This window comes from Giraffa tippelskirchi, chromosome 10 (assembly GCF_054371585.1).
Source record: "Giraffa tippelskirchi isolate mGirTip1 chromosome 10, T2T-mGirTip1v1.2.pri, whole genome shotgun sequence".
NCBI classification, from domain to species: domain Eukaryota; kingdom Metazoa; phylum Chordata; class Mammalia; order Artiodactyla; family Giraffidae; genus Giraffa; species Giraffa tippelskirchi.
Window position 1 is genome coordinate 30,294,310 of NC_137284.1, and position 21,248 is coordinate 30,315,557.

At 47.4% G+C, this 21,248-nt stretch overlaps 1 protein-coding gene across 1 annotated transcript in view; it reads right to left on the reverse strand.

Moving 5' to 3' along the window:
- TENM4 (teneurin transmembrane protein 4) overlaps positions 1-21,248 on the reverse strand; it is an 848,025-nt gene that overhangs the window by 47,994 nt on the left and 778,783 nt on the right. The window contains exons 25-28 of the mRNA XM_081537618.1: positions 17,630-17,879; positions 15,385-15,405; positions 8,212-8,444; positions 3,715-3,869 (exon numbers count right to left, since the gene is read on the reverse strand). Coding sequence (XP_081393744.1) covers positions 3,715-3,869; positions 8,212-8,444; positions 15,385-15,405; positions 17,630-17,879 — 659 coding nt within the window. The remainder of the gene's footprint in view (positions 1-3,714; positions 3,870-8,211; positions 8,445-15,384; positions 15,406-17,629; positions 17,880-21,248) is intronic.

Consider the following 21,248-nt stretch of genomic DNA (forward strand, 5'->3'; position numbering starts at 1 on the left):
GACTACGGTGGAAAGAAATCCCAGAAGATAATACACCTCTGAGACGTGGCCACCTCCATCTGGCCCTTGAGCTCAGGGCCCTTCTCAGCACTGCTTCCGAGGGTCTGCTTACTCCCTCGCCCCCGGCCTGGGCCCCCTCTGCCCCACAGGACAGGGGACCCCAGGCACACCAGCGCCAGTGGCTGGGCTGCCTCCTTTCACACTTCCCAGTATTCCCCGGAGCACAGCATCACAGCTGCCTTCGGCTGCATCAAGAACACAGTTTACTCTAAAGTGACAGGGGAATTTTCAATTTCCTAAAGCCCATTTCTTGTCAACACTGGCTGCTAAATATTTCATGCCCTCTGGCCCTGTGGCGCCTTGGGGACATGCTTGCCGAGACCTTTCTGCCTGTCGTGATGATGAAAAGACGGCTCCTTGATGGGTGGGGGGGGTGGGAAAGGGGGAGCCTGGGAGGGAGAGGGGGAGGAAGGGGGGAGGAGGGAAGGCCAAGCCGCTCCTACTCTCTCCTGCGCGCCCACGTGCACACAGCCACTCAGGAAAGAAGGCAAAAGAAGTGTGCTTGGAGTCACCGCGCGTGCGTGGTGGTTCTGGACCAAGTACCTACGCTGCTTTGATTTTATCTCCCTGTTAGCGATGATTGCGTGGAGGCTTCATTTCCCATCACCAGAACGGAGGAAGGAGACTTTACGGTTTCTGAGGTCCCTCCAGCTCACACGTCTGTCATCCTGAGATGGAATCAAGCTCCCTCCCCTCTCCCCCAGGGCATCCTCTGCCTTTATTAAAGCTCCCTGACTTGACTGCCTCATTGCAGAGTTATTTGCAAAAAAAAAAAAAAAAGTCATCGAACGTAAGGACGAATGACTGACTGGTGGATGGCATGGAGAGAGGGAGGGATCGGGGGTCTGGACACTTCACTTCTTAGCTCGGTCCACCAGTGACCACAGGTGTGATCTTCCTCAAGTTACATGAGTGCTTTGAACTTCTTTCCTCTTATGTAGACGGTGGTAATAAATCTTATACGAGTAGTCGTGAGGATCAAACGAGATGACGCACAAGGAAATTCTTTGTAAATTACAAAGAGAATGAATACTTACAGCCCATTATTAGCTGCCAGACACTGTGTGGGGCTCTTATGTAATATTTATTACCCCCTCTACATACGGGGAAAGAAGTTCAAAACGTTTTACGTGATATCATGAAAAAAATTTCCTTTCCACACCCCTGAGGGAAGCTAGCACAGAGCTCTGCATTTGTAATCACATTTTCCTTCACCAAGTCTGTTTCCCCATCTATAAAATGGGGTATGTAATACCCACCTTGAGGGATTATTGTTGTTGTTCAGTCGCTTAGTCATGTCTGACTCTCTGCGACTCCATGCGGGATTATGGTGACAATTAAACAAGAAAAGTCGTCATATCCATCTCTGTGTCCCCATTTGTAAGAGTGCCCACACACAGTACATTCTCAGGAAATCATTTTGGACTACGGACAGAGTGATACTCAGTGTCTGTGGTGGCCACAAGCTGTAGAATTGAGAACTCAAGCCCGGTTCTGAATAGATGTTCTGAACAGATGGCAGCATCTCCCATTACGTCTCTACTCTCTGCCTCCCTCTATTTTCTCCTTCTACCTGGTCTTCAGTCTGAGCGAGATCCCTGGTTCTCCCCTTTGCATTCTTGCCTCTGAGCTATTTCTCATTTCTTTGCCTCACCTCCCTGTTCCACACAGCACAGTAAAGCAGCTGCGTGTTTGTGACAGAGGAAGCTCTGCAGATGAAAGCCAGGCCCCTTCCCATATGCATGTGTAAGAGTTTATGGCTATGCCAGAGAGTGTGATAAAAAGAATCCTGAGCTTCGATTCGGACGAGGGTGGTAAGGACCTGGGGCATGGAAATTTCAGTCCAGGATTTCTGAATTTAAGCGTGGATTTTTTTTTCCTCCTCCACAATATGCCAATTGTCATCCAAGCCTTTGATCTGGCTGCTTGGCAGGACCTCCAGCTAAAGCTACACAATTTTCCGACACGTGTATTGAAATTTTTCAGCACCCCATGCTGGCTGGTGGAGGACCCATTTGGAGAACTGAAGAGACGTGGATGTAACATCCTCAGGCTGTGGCCACTTCCTGACGGGGTAAATCAAACTTGCTCACAGACCGGAGAGGGAAACCCTCGAGCCAGCAAGGGGAAGCCTGACAAATTGGAAAGACGGGTGGCAGAGAACAGATTCCCACTTGGGAGCATAACAATCAGTAGCTGGTGCAGAGGGAAACCACACCAGCACCAGAGAGGGAAGTGATGCGGCTACGGGGCTGCTGGCAGCATCCCTGAGGTCCAGGGAAGGCACTCGGTGACACAGGCTAGAAGCAGAGGCGGGCACGAGCCGGGAAGCCTCCCAGCCTCCGGCACCTGTTGAACCCAGGCAGCAGGTTGGTGGTGAGTGGCAAAGGGCCTGTATGCAGGCTCCCCTAGAAGTGAGGGTGTTTAAAAAGCCAAGTATGCTCACTGCTAACACCAACTCGAAGTTTAATGCAATTTGAACCTCCTTATATCTCTGGCTTTGCTAATCTTGACAAGATGGATGTACACTGATTCAGCGCCAGCCAGGTTCTACTAAAGGATTGAGCAATAAAGGACACATCCCTTCTCAAGTCACTGCAGGACAAACTAGGGACATGCTGAACAGCAGCCAGAACCTTGTGTCTCTCTTGGGTCTACACTGGGCTCCTGGCGCCCCCTCGCTAAGGTTCAAACCCTGGTGTGGTAAGGTAAGTCCTTTCCTAACTGGCTCCAAAGCACACCTCCAGTTCCAACTTCTGCTACTTCCTTGTAAGAACCCTATGCTCAATGTTCAATCTTCCAGTATTCATTGGAAGATGTTCCTTCCTATGTTCCCTGTTCCAATGTTTCCAGCCCATTAATACCTTTGTACCATTGCACATGCAGTTTCCATTGTGTGAAATGTCTCCTTTCCTCCTCACCCAACAAATTCCTATTCAACCTTCAAAAGTGAGCACAAATGTTACCTCCTCTGTGAAAGCAGGACTAGAATTTCTGTTTAGCGATCACCGCCAGACCACCGAGTGGTATTTGGAGCTCTTGCATACATTGTTTCTGTATTCTCAAGGCAATCCTGCCAGGCCAACATCAATTATTTCTATTTTCGAGATATGAAAAGTGAGGCTCAGAGGACCTCAGCAACTTGTCTAAAGTTATACAGCTGGTGAGTGGCAAAGCTGGGATTCAAACAATCCATTAACGAATTAATCAACAAACAAGTATTGGGTGTGCTCCTGTGTACCAGGAACCCTGGTTACAAAAGAGGAAAAGATGGACAGAATTCCTGTCTTCATGTAGCTTACAGCCTAGAAGGAGAATAGACAATGTTCAAGTATCTGTGAATTCATGAGGTTACGGATTTAAATTTACACTGTATGAGGCTCTCCTGCCTTCGAGGGCTACATGGGGCAGATTTCTTCAGTCCTCCAGGTCTTCCTATGTCACCCACTTGTCACCTCTGATGGCGACCTTCCAGAGCCCCACACTGTGCTGGACTCACCTGTGCGTCCTTAGTGCTCTTAAGAGGCCCTGCACCAAGAGTGCGCTTACAAGCCTTGTGCAATACGAAGACGAATAGCCAGCAGGCAAGCCGGGTGCCCATGAGAGGATAAGCATGCTGACCCAGGGCCCCAGCGAACGAAGCCTTCTCCTTACCTGAGAGATATCCATCACAGAGTCACAGCTCAGGGGCCGGGCCGAGCTGAGATCGTTGGAGCCCAGCAGGGTGGAGATGACCCCATTCTGATCAATGCGTCTGATCATGGTGCCATCCACGAAGTAGATCAGCCCCGATTTGTCCACTGTGATGCCTGGGGTGGAGAAGTCCAAACAGGAAGTTCAGCCTTAGAAGTGGTTAACAACCCGCGTACTCATGGAAACGTGCAGGCTGACAGGCACATCTCTTCTGTGATTTGATTAGATCTTCCCCACGACACTCATCCCCTCTCTGAAGACGAGGAGACAGCTGCCCAGGGGCTTGTACAAAGGGCATCAGCACCCAGGTCTTCAGATTCTTCAAGCCTCTGGTTGTTCTACCTTGCTGCCTCTGGAGATATTTACCTATCATCTCAGTCATCCACAAAACCTGGACTCATAACTGCCGGGAGTTAAGCACTAGAGGTAGCGGCAAGCAGGAACATTTTGAATGTCTAAACAGTGGACTGGAGAAGGCAATGGCACCTCACTCCAGTACTCTTGCCTGGAAAATCCCATGGGTGGAGGAGCCTGGTAGGCTGCAGACCCATGGGGTCGCTAGGAGTCGGACACGACTGAGCGACTTCACTTTCACTTTTCCCTTTCATGAGTTGGAGAAGGAAATGGCAACCCATTCCAGTATTCTTGCCTGGAGAATCCCAGGGACGGCGGAGGCTGGTGGGCTGCCGTCTATGGGGTCGCACAGAGTCGGACACGACTGAAGCGGCTTAGCAGTAGCAGCAAACGGTGGACTATGTAAATTAACCTACTTCTGAAGACTTGAAATTATAATCATGAAATCCCCTTGATGGCAGTAATTTTTCTTTTCTTCCAGGACAATCATCCCTCACACTTTTCTAGTCTATTACTATTTTATATTACTCTATTCTAATTTCTAATTTCTTTGGCCATGCCCTGAGGCTTGTGGGATCTTAGTTCCCTGAAGAGGGACTGAACTAGGCTCCCTGCAGTGGAAGTGTGGAGTCCTAACCACTGGATCCCCAGGGAGTTCTCTATCACTATTTTAGTTTCGTTGGTTATTTTAGAATTACAGAGGCTAAAAAAAGAATCCTTTGGATGTGTGTAGGGAATATTGGTGAATTTAGTGTCTAAAAAAGGCACAATGAAAGGCGCTATGAATTATTCAACATTCATTTCCTCCATTTGCTAGACTATCCCACCTGCTGACTTTCTCCAGGGCCACCTGTGTGACCTCGGGCAAGTCACTCGATGTCCTTGCATTTGTTTTCTTAGCTCTGAAATGACTGTTGTAGATCTTTTATTTCTCGCTTCTGGATGTGTATGACAATCAGCTGGGAGCTAGCTAAAATGCACCATTCCCCCAGGTACCTGATTCCCAAAATCTCAAGTGCAGCCTGAACATCTCTCTGTATTTTTGACCAGTGCCTTGGGTGATAATGATGTAAAATGATATAAATCAGTTTGAGAACCACTCTAGTAAGTGAGGACTTCTTATATATATATATACACACACACCTGCTTGGTCCCACTCCCGGAAATACCATTAATAATTCACAGGGTGGCTGGAACTAGGACCAAGGCTCCCAGGTGATACTGACACCCCAGGTCTAGAATCACAGGAGTCAGACATACCCTATAGAAGTGTGAACCGCTGAGGGGTCCTGAGGCTGAGAGACAGACAGGGTGTGCCCCGGAGGATCGCACGGTCTAGGTGAGGGGGCACAGGAATGACTTTGGACCCAGAAGCCAGGGCGGTTCATGGGGAAATAAAGGAGACTCTAGTCAGTTTCATCTTGTTTTCTTTGACGCAGGAACTGAAAGAAGGGGTCAGAAAATGCTTCACAGAGGTGGAGACGTTTAAAGTTATAAAGCCTCCCAGTTATATAACCTTGGGGTGGTCACTTTACTTCCAAGTCTCAGTTTTTTCATGGGTAAAATGTGGGTAATAACATCTGACCTGTAATAGTTAGCCCTCAATTATGATAACAACTTAGAATTATGAGAACATGAAACCCACTCTGTGCTTGCTCTCAAGGGCCCACAGGTCTATGACTGGTCAGGAGGGTGGGGTTAAGACACCCAAGGGCCTCTGTGTGATGAACACCCATGGGAGCTGTGGTTCCTCCTGCCCGCTGCCTTAGGCTGTTCAGGGCTGAACAGTGATTTCACGTGGAGGACCGGCAGCCTTAAAGCAGGGGACGTCCTCCTTCTGTCCCTGCCTAGAATATAAACTAATTTCATTCTTTAAGCACAGGAGCTTAAGACAGGCGCTTTCTTGTCTGTGTGGCTGTGCTTGGTCTTTCTCTTCCATCTGCTATAAGACTGATGAATGCTCCAAGAACAACTGGGCTTCTTGTTTACAAAGTTGGCTGCACAGGCTAATAGAAGTGATGTGTGCCCTGATTAATGACTTCATTTTTTTTCTCCTTTTGTTGTGCTAAATAGATGGACATCTTTTCTCCTCCCTGTTGCACAGTGTCTGCACATCCTGGTACCCTTGTCATTTCTATCTGGGTTAATTACAGGCTTTGGGGTGATTTCCCTGTCACTACATCTGTGTGTGTGTGTGTGTGTGTGTGTGTGTGTGTGAGTGGAGGGTAGAGAACACACGTGTGGAGCAAATGAGAAAAGATCTTGAGAGAATAAAAATTCTCAGAAAAAAACTGTTTTAATTTTACGAGACTAGAACGTTGCCACCAAAAGGGCTCTCACGGACCATTTAGCCCAATCTGCACATTTACTAAAGGAAAACTGAGGCCCACAAGCGGAGGTCCCAGAGCTGGGAGTTGCAGAGCAAAACTGTAACGCAGGCTCCCTGAGTGCAAGCCTAGTGTTCTTTCCACTCCAGGCTACTCTCTCAGTATTAGGAAATCATAATTCAGAAGGAGAATAACCACAAGTGTCACTATATTTACCCCATGGAGTTACTACCTGATCACTTCAGGTATGTGGTAGAGACATATAAGCAATGATACACGATATTCTGTACACACAATATAACAGGAATAGGAATTACCATTTATGAGATGTTTATCATGTGCCTGGTACCACATTCCTGATAACAGTTAATCTGCACTACAACTGTACAGTGTATTTCTATTTAGAAGAGGAAAATGGGGCTCAGAGAGGTTAAACAGCTCACCCAAAGTTACACAGCTATTAGGCGGCAATGGCGGTAGTGGTGGTGGTTTAGTCGCTAAGTTGTGTCCGACTCTTTGTGACCCCATGGACTGTAGCCCTCCAGGCTCCTCTGTCCATGGCATTTCCCAGGCAAGAGTACTGGAATGGGTTGCCATTTGCTATTCCAGGGTATCTTCCCAACCCATGAATCAAACCCGCATCTCCTGCATTGCAGGCAGATTCTTTACAGCTGAGCCACCAGGGATTCCCATTAGGTAGCATTGTCTGAATTTAAATATAGGACGGCCTGACTTCACAAATCTACAGTTTACATTTGAAACCAAGCCCTGAAATCTGGCACTACTTAAGAAAACTGTTGCTCATGACATTTCTATAGGACATCATATGAAACATATTAATTTTGACTCTCAGAACAATTCTAGGAGGTAGACACAGAAGATATTATTACTCCTATTTTATTGACAAGGACCCTGTGGCTTAGACACCATAGGTCATTGGCTTTAGGGCCTGCAGCACGGTGAACACCTGCTGACGGATGCCTGTTGACAACGATGGCTTCTCCAAAAAGCCTTCCCAGCCTTCTGGGCACAGGGGCCTCCCTTGGCTCTGGACTCTAAATGCACAGTTCCTTCTCCTTGCACCTCAGGGAGCACTTCTCTCCCTCTCCTGTCTCTGTGATTCACATGCAAGTCTTATTTTTCTGCTATAATGAACTTATTTATGTATGCACAGTGCCCTGCATACTCAGCAAATACTTGCTGACTAAGTGAATGGAAAGTAATTGTGAGTGCGAAGAGGTCCAATTTTTTGGAGGACTCAAAATTGAAACTGAAAGAGTTAACCCATTCTATAGGACATGAACATGTGCAAAGATGATATACTGCCACTTTTTTTTTAATCAAACAGTGACATGAAAGGCAGCATATATATCCAACAGGAGGGGACTGATAAATAACAGGACATCCGTTTGGTGGAATACTATATAGCCATTAAAAGCAAATTCATAGAAGACTCTTTAATGACATGGAGAAATATTCGTGACATATCACTTAGGAAAAAAGTAGGTTACTAAAACAACATGTTTAATGTGATTTAATTTGGTTTGTTTCTGGTGAGCATTAGATACACACAAACACTTAGAAAAAAGGCTAGGGGGAAAGATAGGAAATATTAACTGGGAATATTTCGGGCAGGTGGAATCATGACAGCTTAAACTGTCCTCTGTAGAGTTCTTAGCATTTTCCAACTTTTTTGCAATGATAAACAGGCTTACCTTTTGGAAATGGAACTACCCCTATGAATGTTACTGAGAGAGTTTTGAAAGCAAAGCCTTACCCCTGGGGTTGGTAAGTGTGGCTTCCGTGGCTTTTCCACCATCCCCACAGCGAGTGTCATCGAAGGGGAGGCACTGGTCACCTGTCCCCGCCACCACCTCAGAGTTCTTGACGAGGTCCTTCACCACCACCGTGGACTTGATCTTGAAGACCCGCCGGCTGGTGGTGTCCGAAAGGAAGACGGCCCCACTCATGGGGTCTGTGCTCAGGTAGTATTTGTGGGCTGGACTGTGACTGCAAAACAAGGACACGCCAGTTGGTGAGCACTTTCTTCTTTCCTAACAGGCAGCCAGAGATACAGAACTTGAGATTAAACCAAAAAGGGGACAATGCCCCTCTTTGGGGTGATGGTTCCCCAATTTTTCTGACCTCTGTGGTTGGCCTTTCCTTCTCACCCAACTATGAATCCAAGAGCTTCTTGTTGATGACTGTCATGCCCGGCCAGCAGTGTGATGCCTGTGTTTTCTTTAAAAAGATTATCCGTGAGGCTTACCAGAGGTGGTCTGAAATCCAGACCAGAAACATGAAAGGATCTGACTTTCAAAAACACTTCAAAACTAAACGAAACAACACACAAGCTCTTCCCCCAAACAGCTCTTACGGCAGCTCCATCCCCATCTTGGGACTAACTGCTAAGGTCCCAGTCAGACTGGACTCTAGGCAGTGTCAACGGCGTCTTCTTTTGACACTCACATTATATTTATCAGGAGCCCAGTAGTCTCCTTCCTGCAGCCAGACACAAAGGAGCTACAGGATTGGTCTGTAATTGGCAGCAACAGCCAAGGAAGAAGAAACAGAACCGGGGAGCTGTGCTGGTGATAGTTCTGTTTCTGCAAAACAGCCACAAAGACCAGGATGCGCTAACGGAGGAGAGTGAAGCTAGATGGGGACGGTACAGAGAGATGACAGAGACAAGGCGGCATCTCCAGGCACAGGGCAGGAAAAATCACATAGGCTTTGGGTTCAGATCAGTCTGGGTTCCATGTCTAGCTCTGTCACTTTGTGGTTCTGAAATCTGGGCAAGTGACCTGGTCTCCTGAGCCTCAAGTTTTCTTCATCGGCAAAATGGGCATGTGAACCTTGCTGGTATACTGGGAACGTTATATAAAATGTTATATAAATTATATATGAAAAACACTCAGCATGGTGCATGGCACACAGTGTTGTGTGTGCTGTGCTTAGTTGCTCAGCCGTGTCTGACTCTTTGTGACCTCATGGGCTGTAGCCCGCCAGGCTCCTCTGTCCAGGGGGATTCTCCAGGCAAGAATACTGGAGTGGGTTACATGCCCTCCTCCAGGGGATCTTCCCAATCCAGGGGTCGAACCCAGGTCTCCTGCACTGCAGGCAGATTCTTTACCGTCTGAGCCACCAGGGAAGCCCACAGTAGGCACTTGATACTCATAATTATTATTTTAATTACTAGTCATTATGTCTATTTTTGCCTTTGGAGAGGATTACAGAGTACGTGTCTCTTATTAAGCTTGAATTTTGCTATCATGTGATAATGGTTTACAATTTCTTCCCAGTCTAGGCCATTCCCTCACCACTTGTCATCAGCCATCCTGACAACTTGTCCCTCAAAAATGTCTTCATGCCTCTTTGCACCTGCGGTTCCTGCTCCGGGGAACATCCTATACCCTCCCCTTCTCAGCCTGCTGAACTGCTTGCTATTCACTCTTCAGGTGTCAGCTCAAATGGTACCTTTTCTGTCAAACCTCCTCCAGCCTTTCTTCCCTATGCACTGAGATTCTTATCTTTCCATATCTGGGTTACAGGACACTGAACATAATGCTTTGGCTATTTACTTATGTGTCTGTCTCCCCAAGTCTTCCCTGGAGGCTCAGGTGGTAAAGAATCAGCCTGAAACTCTTTGTGTTGCAAAGAGTCCAACATAACTGAGCAAATAACACTTTCACTTTTCACTCTGTCTCTCCAATCCTGTCACTACTTGATGGGAAGAGATGGGATTTTATTCTTTTCTGTGTTTCCAATGTTCAGCTTGATGCTTTCTAGCCCACAGCAGCCATTAAGTGCATGAGATCTCCATTTTTAGTTTATTTAAACAGTATTTTCAATCAAATTACTCAGCTTTCTTGTAACTTCTCTCTTAGGAGTGGTGGTAACAGGAGAGATGTCCTGTTTATCTTGACATGTCCCCAGTGACTTGCCCTATAACATGTGATAGATTTAATTTTCCCAGATGACACTGATTCTGGCTAAATAAAATGTAGTGACCTTAGATCCTACTCTGCAATGCTGGGGCAGCCTTGAGCTTTCTGATTCTTGATGACAGCTGGAGGTCAATTTTTCATTTCTCTTCATATCACCCATAATAAACAGGTGCTATTCACCAAGGCAGAAACTAGGTCCTTGAGGAATATGGGGGGGGGCCTGTCCACTGAGAGTAGGCCCCCCTGTCCCGAGATTTTGGCTCATGTCTTTTTGCACTGACCCAGAGAAGTGCTACTTAGGAGACATTTCTCAGATCAGGGAATTCCAGAAGAGGGTGTCATTTGGCAGACTGTTCAGCAGCCCCCTCTTTTGTGCCCCAGAACAAATTTGAGGTTGGGGTTTCGTCAACTAACCGTAAGGGAAAGAGCACCAGTTTTGAACTGAGAGAATGTGGGTTCTAGTTTGGACAAGCCACCTAAATGGTTCAAGCGGTAGGTTCCTCAGCCGGCAGATGATGGCGTCCCTGCCCTGCTTTGCGCACAGGCTTATCATCAGGATCAAATGAAATGATCCAGCTCAACGGCCCTTTCGAGTTGGCAGAGCTCCTGGACAGCCTTCCACTCGCTTCTCGGGCCACCTGTACTGGGAGCGGCACCCGTACCTTCCCCCGAGCAGCGGCCCCAGCCCTGGGGGCAGAGCTGCGGATGCGGGCTGCTGGTATGGAAGCATCGGCTGCCCCCTCCGGGCGCCAGTTTGTCCCAGACATGGTGCTAGCCTTTTATACGCACAACCTCCTTTTCATCACAAATACCATAGAAGGCAGGTGCTTAAAAAAAAGAAAAAACTGCTTTAGAAACCTGAGATGAGAGATGTTTAGCAACCTGCAACTTGAGCAGGGCCAGGAAGTGCTAAGTGGCAGGATGGCGTTTACCTCTGATCTGCTGGACTCTGTGTTCACTCTACTTCCCCATGCTGCTCCTCAGGGCCTAGAAAGCTCCTCTGCCTTTCTCGCCCAGGGCGCCTGCTCATCTCTTAGGACTTAGCTCCAACATCACCTCATCTGGAATACCTACCTCTCCTGGGTTCTGGGGTCCCTGCTTTCCTCTCCTTCTTCTGTTGTGTCTCCACCAGACTCTCAGCACATTATACTTCCAGTACCTCCAGCACCTTAAGACCCTTTTCTGCTTAGCTGTCTGATTCCTCAAGGGCATCTTAGATTTTTTAGGGGTAGGACCAGGCTTCAAGTTCCTGGTGCTTAGCCCTGAGCTGGTACAGAGTCAGTGTTCCAGAAAGGTCTGCTGACTTTATGAATCAGTGAGTAAATGCCTATCGGCTTCTCTGGGATTACAGACAGGAAACACCCACTGCTAAGGATAGTAGGGCGATGGTTCTCAACACGGCTGCACATCAGATTCACCTGGAAAACATTTTTCTTTTTAAAAAAAAAGCCTCACCCATCTGAAAGGCCTGAAAATCACTTGGTTGCTCCTGAGGCCCAGCTGGCTTTCAAAACCATGCCTTTAGAGCAGAGCTTTTCAAACTTGGATGTGCTCATGAATCATGTTAAAATGAAGATTTCAGCTCCGCACTTCTGGGTGTGGTCCGAGAGTCTGCGCTTCTAACGAGTTCTCAGAGGATGCTGGTGCTGCTTACCTGTACTCGGAGGAGTGGGGCCTTCCTTAGAATACTTTGCAAATCATAGATGTGAGAGATGGGAGATGGCCTACCTCTGAGACCCCAGGCCTGGCACTGTGGAGAGGGACCCTGTCTGATTCGGTTCTGATCCCCAGTATCCTGGGCAGGGCTGGGCACAGAGCAGGTTCACAGTTCCACTGCCAGAGTCTGGGCAGGAGCTCCTGAGGACCTGCATTCTTTCCTACTTCCTTAAACACAACCCTGGTACCTCCGGATATTATGCAAAATCTTAGGGGCTATAAGGTATTAATCCTGAAGTGAATGAGTTGCAGTGGGCCTCACTCTGACCTCTTTCTAGACAATGTGGGGAATTTCTTAGTAGGAGCTATCAGCCCAGGAGTCTCTTGGCACCCAAGGCAACCTATCCTCTGCTTCTGAGTGGGGATCTTCCCTCTCCTTCAGAATAAGACCTGCCTTGTGCAAAGGGGTGTCCTTTGACCACATCATGTAGCAGCCTTGGCAGACCTTAATCCACTGGTTGTTGGAACCAGTAGGAAGAGCTTGAGCACTGGAACCACACAGATAGGGGTTCAAATACCAGCCCTGTCACCCACGTGATAGGTGACCTTGGGCAAATTATTACTCTGAGCCTCAATTATTTGTCATCTGAGAAATAGAGATAATCACAGTTACTTCAAAAGGCTACTTTGAGGACAAAACTGTATGAAGAATGTAAACCTTTGAGGATAGTGCCTGCTCCATTAAAAGATAAAAAAGCCCAATTAATGGCAGCTGGTCACCCTGTATGCCATACTTCATACTGTCTGTCTAACCTATTTTCTGAGGCAACTAAGGGCTCTCTTCGAGTTAACATAGTATGTGTAGCTGGGTTTGCTGGAGATTTGAGTTCAGATGTACTTCTGAACAACAGACTTCAAACATTCCTCCATGCCTCTAGAGAGATCTGGGAGGAGGTGAGGATCCTTAATCCCTCAAGGAAGGCAGGGAGGACGGTGCCCAAGGGACTGGGGGTCTCCGTGCTGAGCATGCCCAGCATGGTGGGCTGAATTAAGGTTGTAAAGGCAAAAGAAAGCGAGACACACACATAGGCTAAGAGTCCTGAGCCTCCAGTTCCTTGGAGCAGCTGGAACAGTAAATGCTAAAGGACTAAGAGGACGGAATTTTAGAATTTCTTTATCCATTTCTGGCATTTACTGATGGGAACACTAAAGCTCTGAGAGAGGGAGGGATTTGTCGGTATCCAGGTGCCAGTTAAAACCAGAGCTGGAGCCCAGGTCTTCTCCCTCCTGACTATCTTTAGAAAACTGGAAGGCAGAAAGAAATTCCATTTTTCCGTTCTACTTTGGTTCACTTTCAAAATAGGTTTTAGCACCTGAGAAAACAATGAATTGAGAGAGGGCAGGAAGCCAGCTCTGAAATCATACCATGGGTACATCAAAAGATCACTAAACAGCACAAACAAAAGGTACCAAAATCACGACTCTCTATTTACAGATGATGCAATTGGAAACCAGAAAAGCTGTGTGACCAGCCCAAGGCCACATGAATATGCAGCAAAGCTGGATGAGCACCCTGGCTTCTGACTCTTGCCAGCTAGGTCTCCCCGTCTCCTAGCTGTGACCCAGGCAGTTATCACCACCGACTGGAGATTTTAATGGGAAGTGCTAGGTTTTCATCCAAGATCTTCATATGAAATGTACTGTGTTTTCTAAAAAATTGAACTTGAGGGCACATATCAGTTCATAGTTCAGAAACAATCTGTACTAAGTTCTTTGGATATCTGTCTTCTATTTCGGTGTCAGGAAAAACACTCCTCCTCTGAGAAGAGGGCATATTTTCCCATTTTTGGTAACATAAACCCTGAAAACAATTATGCTTCTCTGTTTAATCTGACTGCTAGGAAGCTCAGAGTCTTATTTGATGTGTAATCACATATATGTGTTTTCTTTTTTCTTTTGTTACCAAATTCTATTTAATTTACTTTAATACATGTGTCTTTGGTTGCAAGAAGACTGAATTCCTTTTCAGGATAGACAGCAACATAATCATCATCATCTAATTGTTATGATGATGATAATAATAGTAATAATAACAATGATAAAAATAATAACTCATTAGAGTGCCTGGCACAATGCTAGACACTTTATAAATATCCTCTGTATCCCTTATAACAATCTCCAAGGGAGATTTTATTATCTTCAAATTAGAAACTAATGCTCAGATAGATTTAATAAGTTTTCCAAGGTCACACAATTGAGAGCTTCAGTTTCCTCATCTGTAAATTGGATGTATCATGAAGAACTATTTCAAAGGTGGTCTGGGGATGCACTGCTATAATCTATGTAAAACGCTTAACCTGCTTTCTGCTACACATTAAGTGCCCTCTACATATTACTATCTTAAAAGAATATATATGGTTGCCATGTTATTACTATAATTATACAGACATGGACATAATCACTGTTGGATTTGGGATCTGTCTGACTCCCTACTGTCCTTATCTCAAGTAAGTGCCCACCCAAAAGTGCCAGTCTGATCTGTGCCCACATGGAAAACTGAGAGCCATGTGGGTAGCAGCGCAAGCCACACCCCGTGTGCCACGGCTACTGTCAAGTCACCCAGACGTGTGTGAGGCGGGGGGACTCTGAGATGACCATCACCTAGGAGTCGGACGAGCGCCACAGACCGGGGATGTCAGTGTGTCTGACGAGGATCACCCCTGCTTGCTGCAGGCTCACTGGGAGCCTACATAACAGATCTACTCTGTGACAAAGTTCCTGTTTGGAGGCGTCTCCCTTTGGGTGGTGTGTACGGTCTGAACATCCTCCCCCATTCTGTCCTTGCTGGCAGACCTCCTGGAGGGGTCCTTTGGTGTCCCAACCTCCAAACCCAAGGCACCTAGAATGCCCAGAGATGGACGAATCTGAAGCCTGTATTCTGCCAGGATCTCTGCCCGATTGAGTCCTTCTCATAGCGTCCCCACTGTGATCCTCCAAGTCACTCAACACAGTGGGGATAATCTCTGCCTTCATTCTCAGGATAATCAGACTAGGGTGTGCAAATTACTCTGCCAAGGTTAAAATTTCCCCCATCACTCAGCCTGTCATGTCCACAAACTACCAAAATAAATGCTGCGCTGTGCCAGAGATGAAAGGAACTCAGGCTCTCTCTACCCACCTTCACCATTATTAATGACTTTCTTTCACTGTAGCCGATGTACCCCCAATCAGATCCAATCACAGAGGAGTCATTTGCCACTTAGCGATCTGAAATTGACACGTGCAGCTTACCATACAGCATGCAACAAGGCAGGGAGAGACAGGAAATTCTCCACTGGTTGGCTTACCTATGTCTGAAATCTTTATTTCTGACAGAAGACAGGAGAGCAGGGAATAGAAGAAAGAATGAAGTGTTAGCAACAGGGTTAGAAGCATTATTAGCAGTCTGAAAACTTGACAGCAATGGTTCTGTACAATACTGTAATAAATAAAGACTTAGCAGCTCTGACACTGATATATTTCATATTGGATATTACTTGTCAGTGAGCTCACTTATAAGCAGCTACATATCACGGAAGCGGCATGGTTTCACCTGCACCAACACTGCTGAATCTAGCAGAAGAGGATGCGGTCGACCCGGGTGGCTGCTTGCACCAGGGCTAAGACAGAGGCTGGCATGGTTGATTCCTCCCCTGCAGAGATGCGTGCCCAGAGATACACACGCTCACTGCTATGTCTCTGTTTGTGTGCACGCTGCCCTACCGAGAGTGACCCAGACCTGTGTGGCCCACCATGATCATCCTCCTAATAGAGAATTGGAGCTACATTCTACTTACAGGGGAGAAGGTGACACAGAGAAACAGTCCTGGGAAAGAGGACGGGTAGGAAATATACGGAGATGATAACCTATCAATAAAATATTTTTTCCCCCAATGTAATTTCCTCCTCCCTTCCTTACATACTATCTTCCATGATCTCTCTACAACTATGGCAGGGAGACAGGGAAAGTGGGGGCTCTTATTTAAAAGATGTGAAAATGGAAGTCCAGACAGGGTAAGGGGTCCAGTTTTAGTTTCTCTGCCAAGGTAGGCTGACCCCTAGCCTATGGCTCTCTCTCCATTAAGGCACAGGAAAGAGAAAGACAATATGAGCAGTTAGTTAACTAAAGCAAATACACCCAAGGCAGGTATCTATGCTGGTCAAACTCCTAAAAGAGAGGGGAAAAAAACGGGCAGAGACTCTCCTGTCAATGGCCTGGTTCTCATTCTGCCTGATGTCTGATTTCCTATGAGTCCATAGAATGTGAGCTTCTGCTTTTTTTTCATGGCCAAAGACCCTCCCCTTCCTTTGTCCCGCTGTGGGTGGGGTGTGTGAACACAGTGCTCTCGTCTGCAGGGCTGTGACGGCTGTGGCCAGCCGGCCAGCCTTCCCCTCCTCTCCCGTGTGCCCTGCAGAGCGGGGTTCTCAGCGGGCACTCACCTCTGGGGAATAAGGAAACATGGTGCCCAGCCAAGGTGGCCCCCACTGGGCCCCGTGACGGTGCTTTGGTGAGGCAGAGCTGTGTGATGGCCTTCTGGGTTTGGGTCTGCCAAGCTGGACCCTGGGCAGGTTCCTTAAATTCCCTGAGTCTCTTTTATCTTATTTGTCAAGGGCAATAGTAATAATTAATAGTAAATAATAGCAAATAATAATAGCAAAACAATCTTGCAGAATGGTTATATTAACACCAAGCAAATAGAAGAGGCCTTACAAGAGAGAGTTTCCTTTGCCCCTGGTCACTTCCCAGCTCAAGGGCCCATCCTGCTCACGTGGACTCCAGCCCAGGAGACGCGCAGAGTCCACTCTCTAAAACAGTCATGAGAAACTTGGTACAGTTTCTCCTGAAAGGGAGGGTAGGGCTCCTCCATCTCTAACCAACCACAGCTCCCCTGGAATCCTGGAACCCACCCTGTGACAGGGCACTGCTTCTGAAGTATCTTGTTTGAGGAGGTGTGGAGATGTCCAACACATCAGGCCCCTCCCTGTCCTGGGAGAGTGCCTGTGCTCCGTCCATCATGGTCAGGATGGAGACAGGGAAAGGTGACAGCTGGCTCTGTCACATATATACACCCGAGGAGCAGACCATGGGCCTTCCCTCAGCACCCGGCAGCTGCAGAGAACTGCCCCTAGCTCCCAATGCCAGTTAAGTAACAGGACCAGGCTTGGTAACACTGGCACTGGGGCCTAGTTCGTGATACCATCCCTTGTTCTTTTAAAAAGACTCATGTGATGCATTTCAATGGGTTTGGTGCCAGGAAGCAGGAAGAGGATTGAAGGGCTTCCAAGGAGTCTAACTTGGTGGCTGGCTGCCTTCTCCATCATCTGGACAGCAAGGGTGTCTACCCATCCCCAGGGTGGTTTGTCTGCATCTCTGTGCCCCGTGGAGAGCAGCGTTGGCTGCCTCAGAGCCTCCAGCTCACAGGTCAGCCTCTGGGAAGTGACCGGGAAGGCTCTGTCCTGTCCCCTTCTCGGGCCAGTGGGCCCTGCCAGGTGGGCCCACAGGATGGCGAAGGGACATGCTAGGAACCGTGAAGGAGGCCTCATCGAACATACCTCAGCTCCAGGATGTTGGTGACGTTCCCAGAGGGGAAGATCCTTCGGATGTAGTTGAAATCTCCCACGTAGAGGCTGCCGTCGGAGCCGCACGTGAGGGCCACGGGGGCCAGGAGCTTGTTGCCGTCGGCGAGGCCATTGCAGCTGGGACAGGAAATGCTCCTGCGGCGCCCATTGCCCATGATGCTCCCGATGACAGGTGGCTGCTGAGACACAAACTGGTTCTCCCCGTTTCCCTTGTGCAGGATGCCTGGGACGAGGGCAGAGGAGCAGAGTCACTGATGGGGCTGGGAGCGGCTCTCCTCGCGGCTGCAGGGTCACCCTGGTTTTGCAAGGGATGCCAGATCCCTGCCTAGCACTTCCAGACCCATCTCCTAAGGCTGCCTCACTCCGTAAGGAAACCCAGGCCGTTCTGGACATGACACACTGCTCTACTGATTGAATTCCCATGACAAGGCTGTAAGACCGGTGCTGTTACCCTCCCGGTATTGACAGGGGACCCCCAACATCACGTATTGACGTATTGACATCACACAGATGACAGGAGAAGCACTTCTGAGTCTCGGCTCTGAACCATTCAGCTCCACTGCCTCTCAAATAGACTGGACACACCTCATGGGCCAAGCTTGTGTCTCCATGACAGCACAGAACTTTTTTTTACAGTGTGCAATAGCTTTCTGTCTTAAAAAATCCCAAAGTTACATACCTTATTTAAAAAAACAGTCTATTACTAAAAAGGTAAGCATCATTGTACGCTTCAGCAAGTAGTGATTTTTTTGTAGGTGGAGGATCTTGCCTCAGTGTTAATGGCACCGCACAGAATTCTTTATCGCACTTATCTGTTCTCTCTTTACAGTGAGACCATTTCAGGTGCGGAGACAATGCTTTTCCCCCTCTGTATTTCAGTGCCTAGCACAGAACCTGACATAGAGAAGATGCCGAGAGATGTTCATAGAAATGCATGAAGGAGACTCAGTCTAAACTAGCCCTGGACTTCATTCACCTCCAGACTTTGTTTGCAGTTATTTTGGCTTTTCTGACACTCATGACTAAACCGAGTCCTAACTGCTACTCACAGGTCAGTTTCTGGACACCTTGTTCTATCCCATGGAATCTATTTATCTGTTCCTGTGACAGCACCACACAGTTTTAGGTATTATGGTTTTCCTAAGATAGCTTAACATCTGGCAAGTGCCTCTTTATTGTTCTTATTTTAAAGAGTGCCATAGCTGCACTCGATATGCCAGCAAATTTGGAAAACTCAGCAGTGGCCACAGGACTGGAAGAGGTCAGTTTTCGTTCCAATCCCAAAGAAAGGCAATGCCAAAGAATGCTCAAACTACCGCACAATTGCACTCATCTCACATGCTAGTAAAGTAATGCTCAAAATTCTCCAAGCCAGGCTTCAGCAATACGTGAACCGTGAACTTCCAGATGTTCAAGCTGGTTTTAGAAAAGGCAGAGGAACCAGAGATCAAATTGCCAATATCCTCTGGATCATCGAAAAAGCAAGAGAGTTCCAGAAAAACATCTATTTCTGCTTTACTGACTATGCCAAAGCCTTTGACTGTGTGGATCACAATAAACTGTGGAAAATTCTGAAAGAGATGGGAATACCAGACCATCTGACCTGTCTCTTGAGAAACCTGTATGCAGGTCAGGAAGCAACAGTTAGAACTGGACATGGAACAACAGACTGATTCCAAATAGGAAAAGGAGTCCGTCAAGGCTGTATATTGTCACCCTGCTTCTTTAACTTATATGCAGAGTACATAATGAGAAACTCTGGGCTGGAAGAAACACAAGCTATAATCAAGATTGCCGGGAGAAATATCAATAACCTCAGATATGCGGATGACACCACCCTTATGGCAGAAAGTGAAGAAGAACTCAAGAGCCTCTTGATGAAGGTGAAAGAGGAGAGTGAAAAAGTTGGCTTAAAGCTCAACGTTCAGAAAACTAAGATCATGGCATCTGGTCCCATCACTTCATGGGAAATAGATGGGGAAACAGTGGAAACAGTGGCTGACTTTATTTTTTTGGGCTCCAGAATCACTGCTGATGGTGATTGCAACCATGAAATTAAAAGACGCTTACTCCTTGGAAGGAAGGTTATGGCCAACCTAGATAGCATATTGAAAGGCAGAGACATTACTTTGCCAACAAAGGTCCGTCTAGTCAAGGCTATGGTTTTTCCAGTGGTCATGTGGATGTGAGAGTTGGACGGTGAAGAAAGCTGAGTGCCGAAGAATTGATGCTTTTGAACTATGGTGTTGGAGAAGACTCTTGAGAGTCCCTTGGACTGCAAGGAGATCCAATCAATCCATCCTAAAAGAGATCAATCCTGGGTGTTCATTGGAAGGTCTGATGTTGAAGCTGAAACTCCAATACTTTGGCCACCTCATGCAAAGTGTTGACTCATTGGAAAAGACCCTAAAGGTGGGTAGGATTGGGGGCGGGAGGAGAAGGGGACGACAGAGGATGAGATGGTTGGATGGCATAACTGACTCGATGGACATGGGTTTGGGTAGACTCCGGGAGTTGGCGATGGACAGAGAGGCCTGGCATGCTGCAATTCATGGGGTGGCAAAGAGTTGGACACAACTGAGCGACTGAACTGAACTGATAGCTATTTATAAATCTTTATTTTATTATAGACTTCAGAATTAGTTTGTCAATCCCTGCCCCCCAAACACAGTGGCTTTGATAGGCATTCTTGCATCTACAGATTAGGCAGGAGAGATCTGACATCACCACCATATTTACTTGTCCAATCTTGAAACACAGTCCCAGGGAGCTATCTAACATACAGATCTGGGATTTCCCCGGTGGACCAGCAGTTAAGTGTCCATCTGCCAGTGCAGGGGACACAGGGTTCAATCCTTGGTCCGGGAGGATACCACATGCTGAGAGGCAACTAAGTCCATGTTCCAAAACTACTGAGCTTATAAGCCTAGAGCCTGTGCTCTGCAACAAAGGAAGCCACTGTAATGAGAAGCCTGCGGATGGTAACAAAGAATAGCCCCAGCTCGCCACAACTAGAGAGAGCCTGCAGGCAGCAACTCAGACCTACTGCAACCAAAAGGTAATAAATAAATAAATAACCTTTAAAATATAGATCTGACGGTGTCACTGCATGCTTTAAACCTTTCAGAGGCTTGAGATTTGCGTCTGGGTGGAGTCGAAAGTCCTAATCTTCCTACCTGGGACTCCAGCTGCTCAGGCCCCCCACTCCAGCTTTTGCTACTCCCTTCATGTCACCCTTTGCTCAAAGCACAATGATCCTTCTCTCCAATCACTCCTCTTTCAGGCTTCAGTGCTTTGGCATGGACTGTGCTCTCTGCCCAGAATGTTCTTCCTGCTTGATACACACGGCTAATGCTGTAGACCCCTGGAGACTCAGTTTGGAAGTTCTCTCCAAAGAGACAACCTGCTGAACCAAGAAGTTGCATCAGGGCCTTCTCTTCTGCACCCCCACAGTGTTCCCAGCTTCCCTCTGTGACGGCACCATCCATGGCATGGTGTGAAAACTGCCTGAGAAGTGTTTGTCTTGCCCAGAGTGTAAGCCCTGGAAGCTCTTCACTTCTGTATCCCCCGTGTCCAGGAGCGACGAGCACAG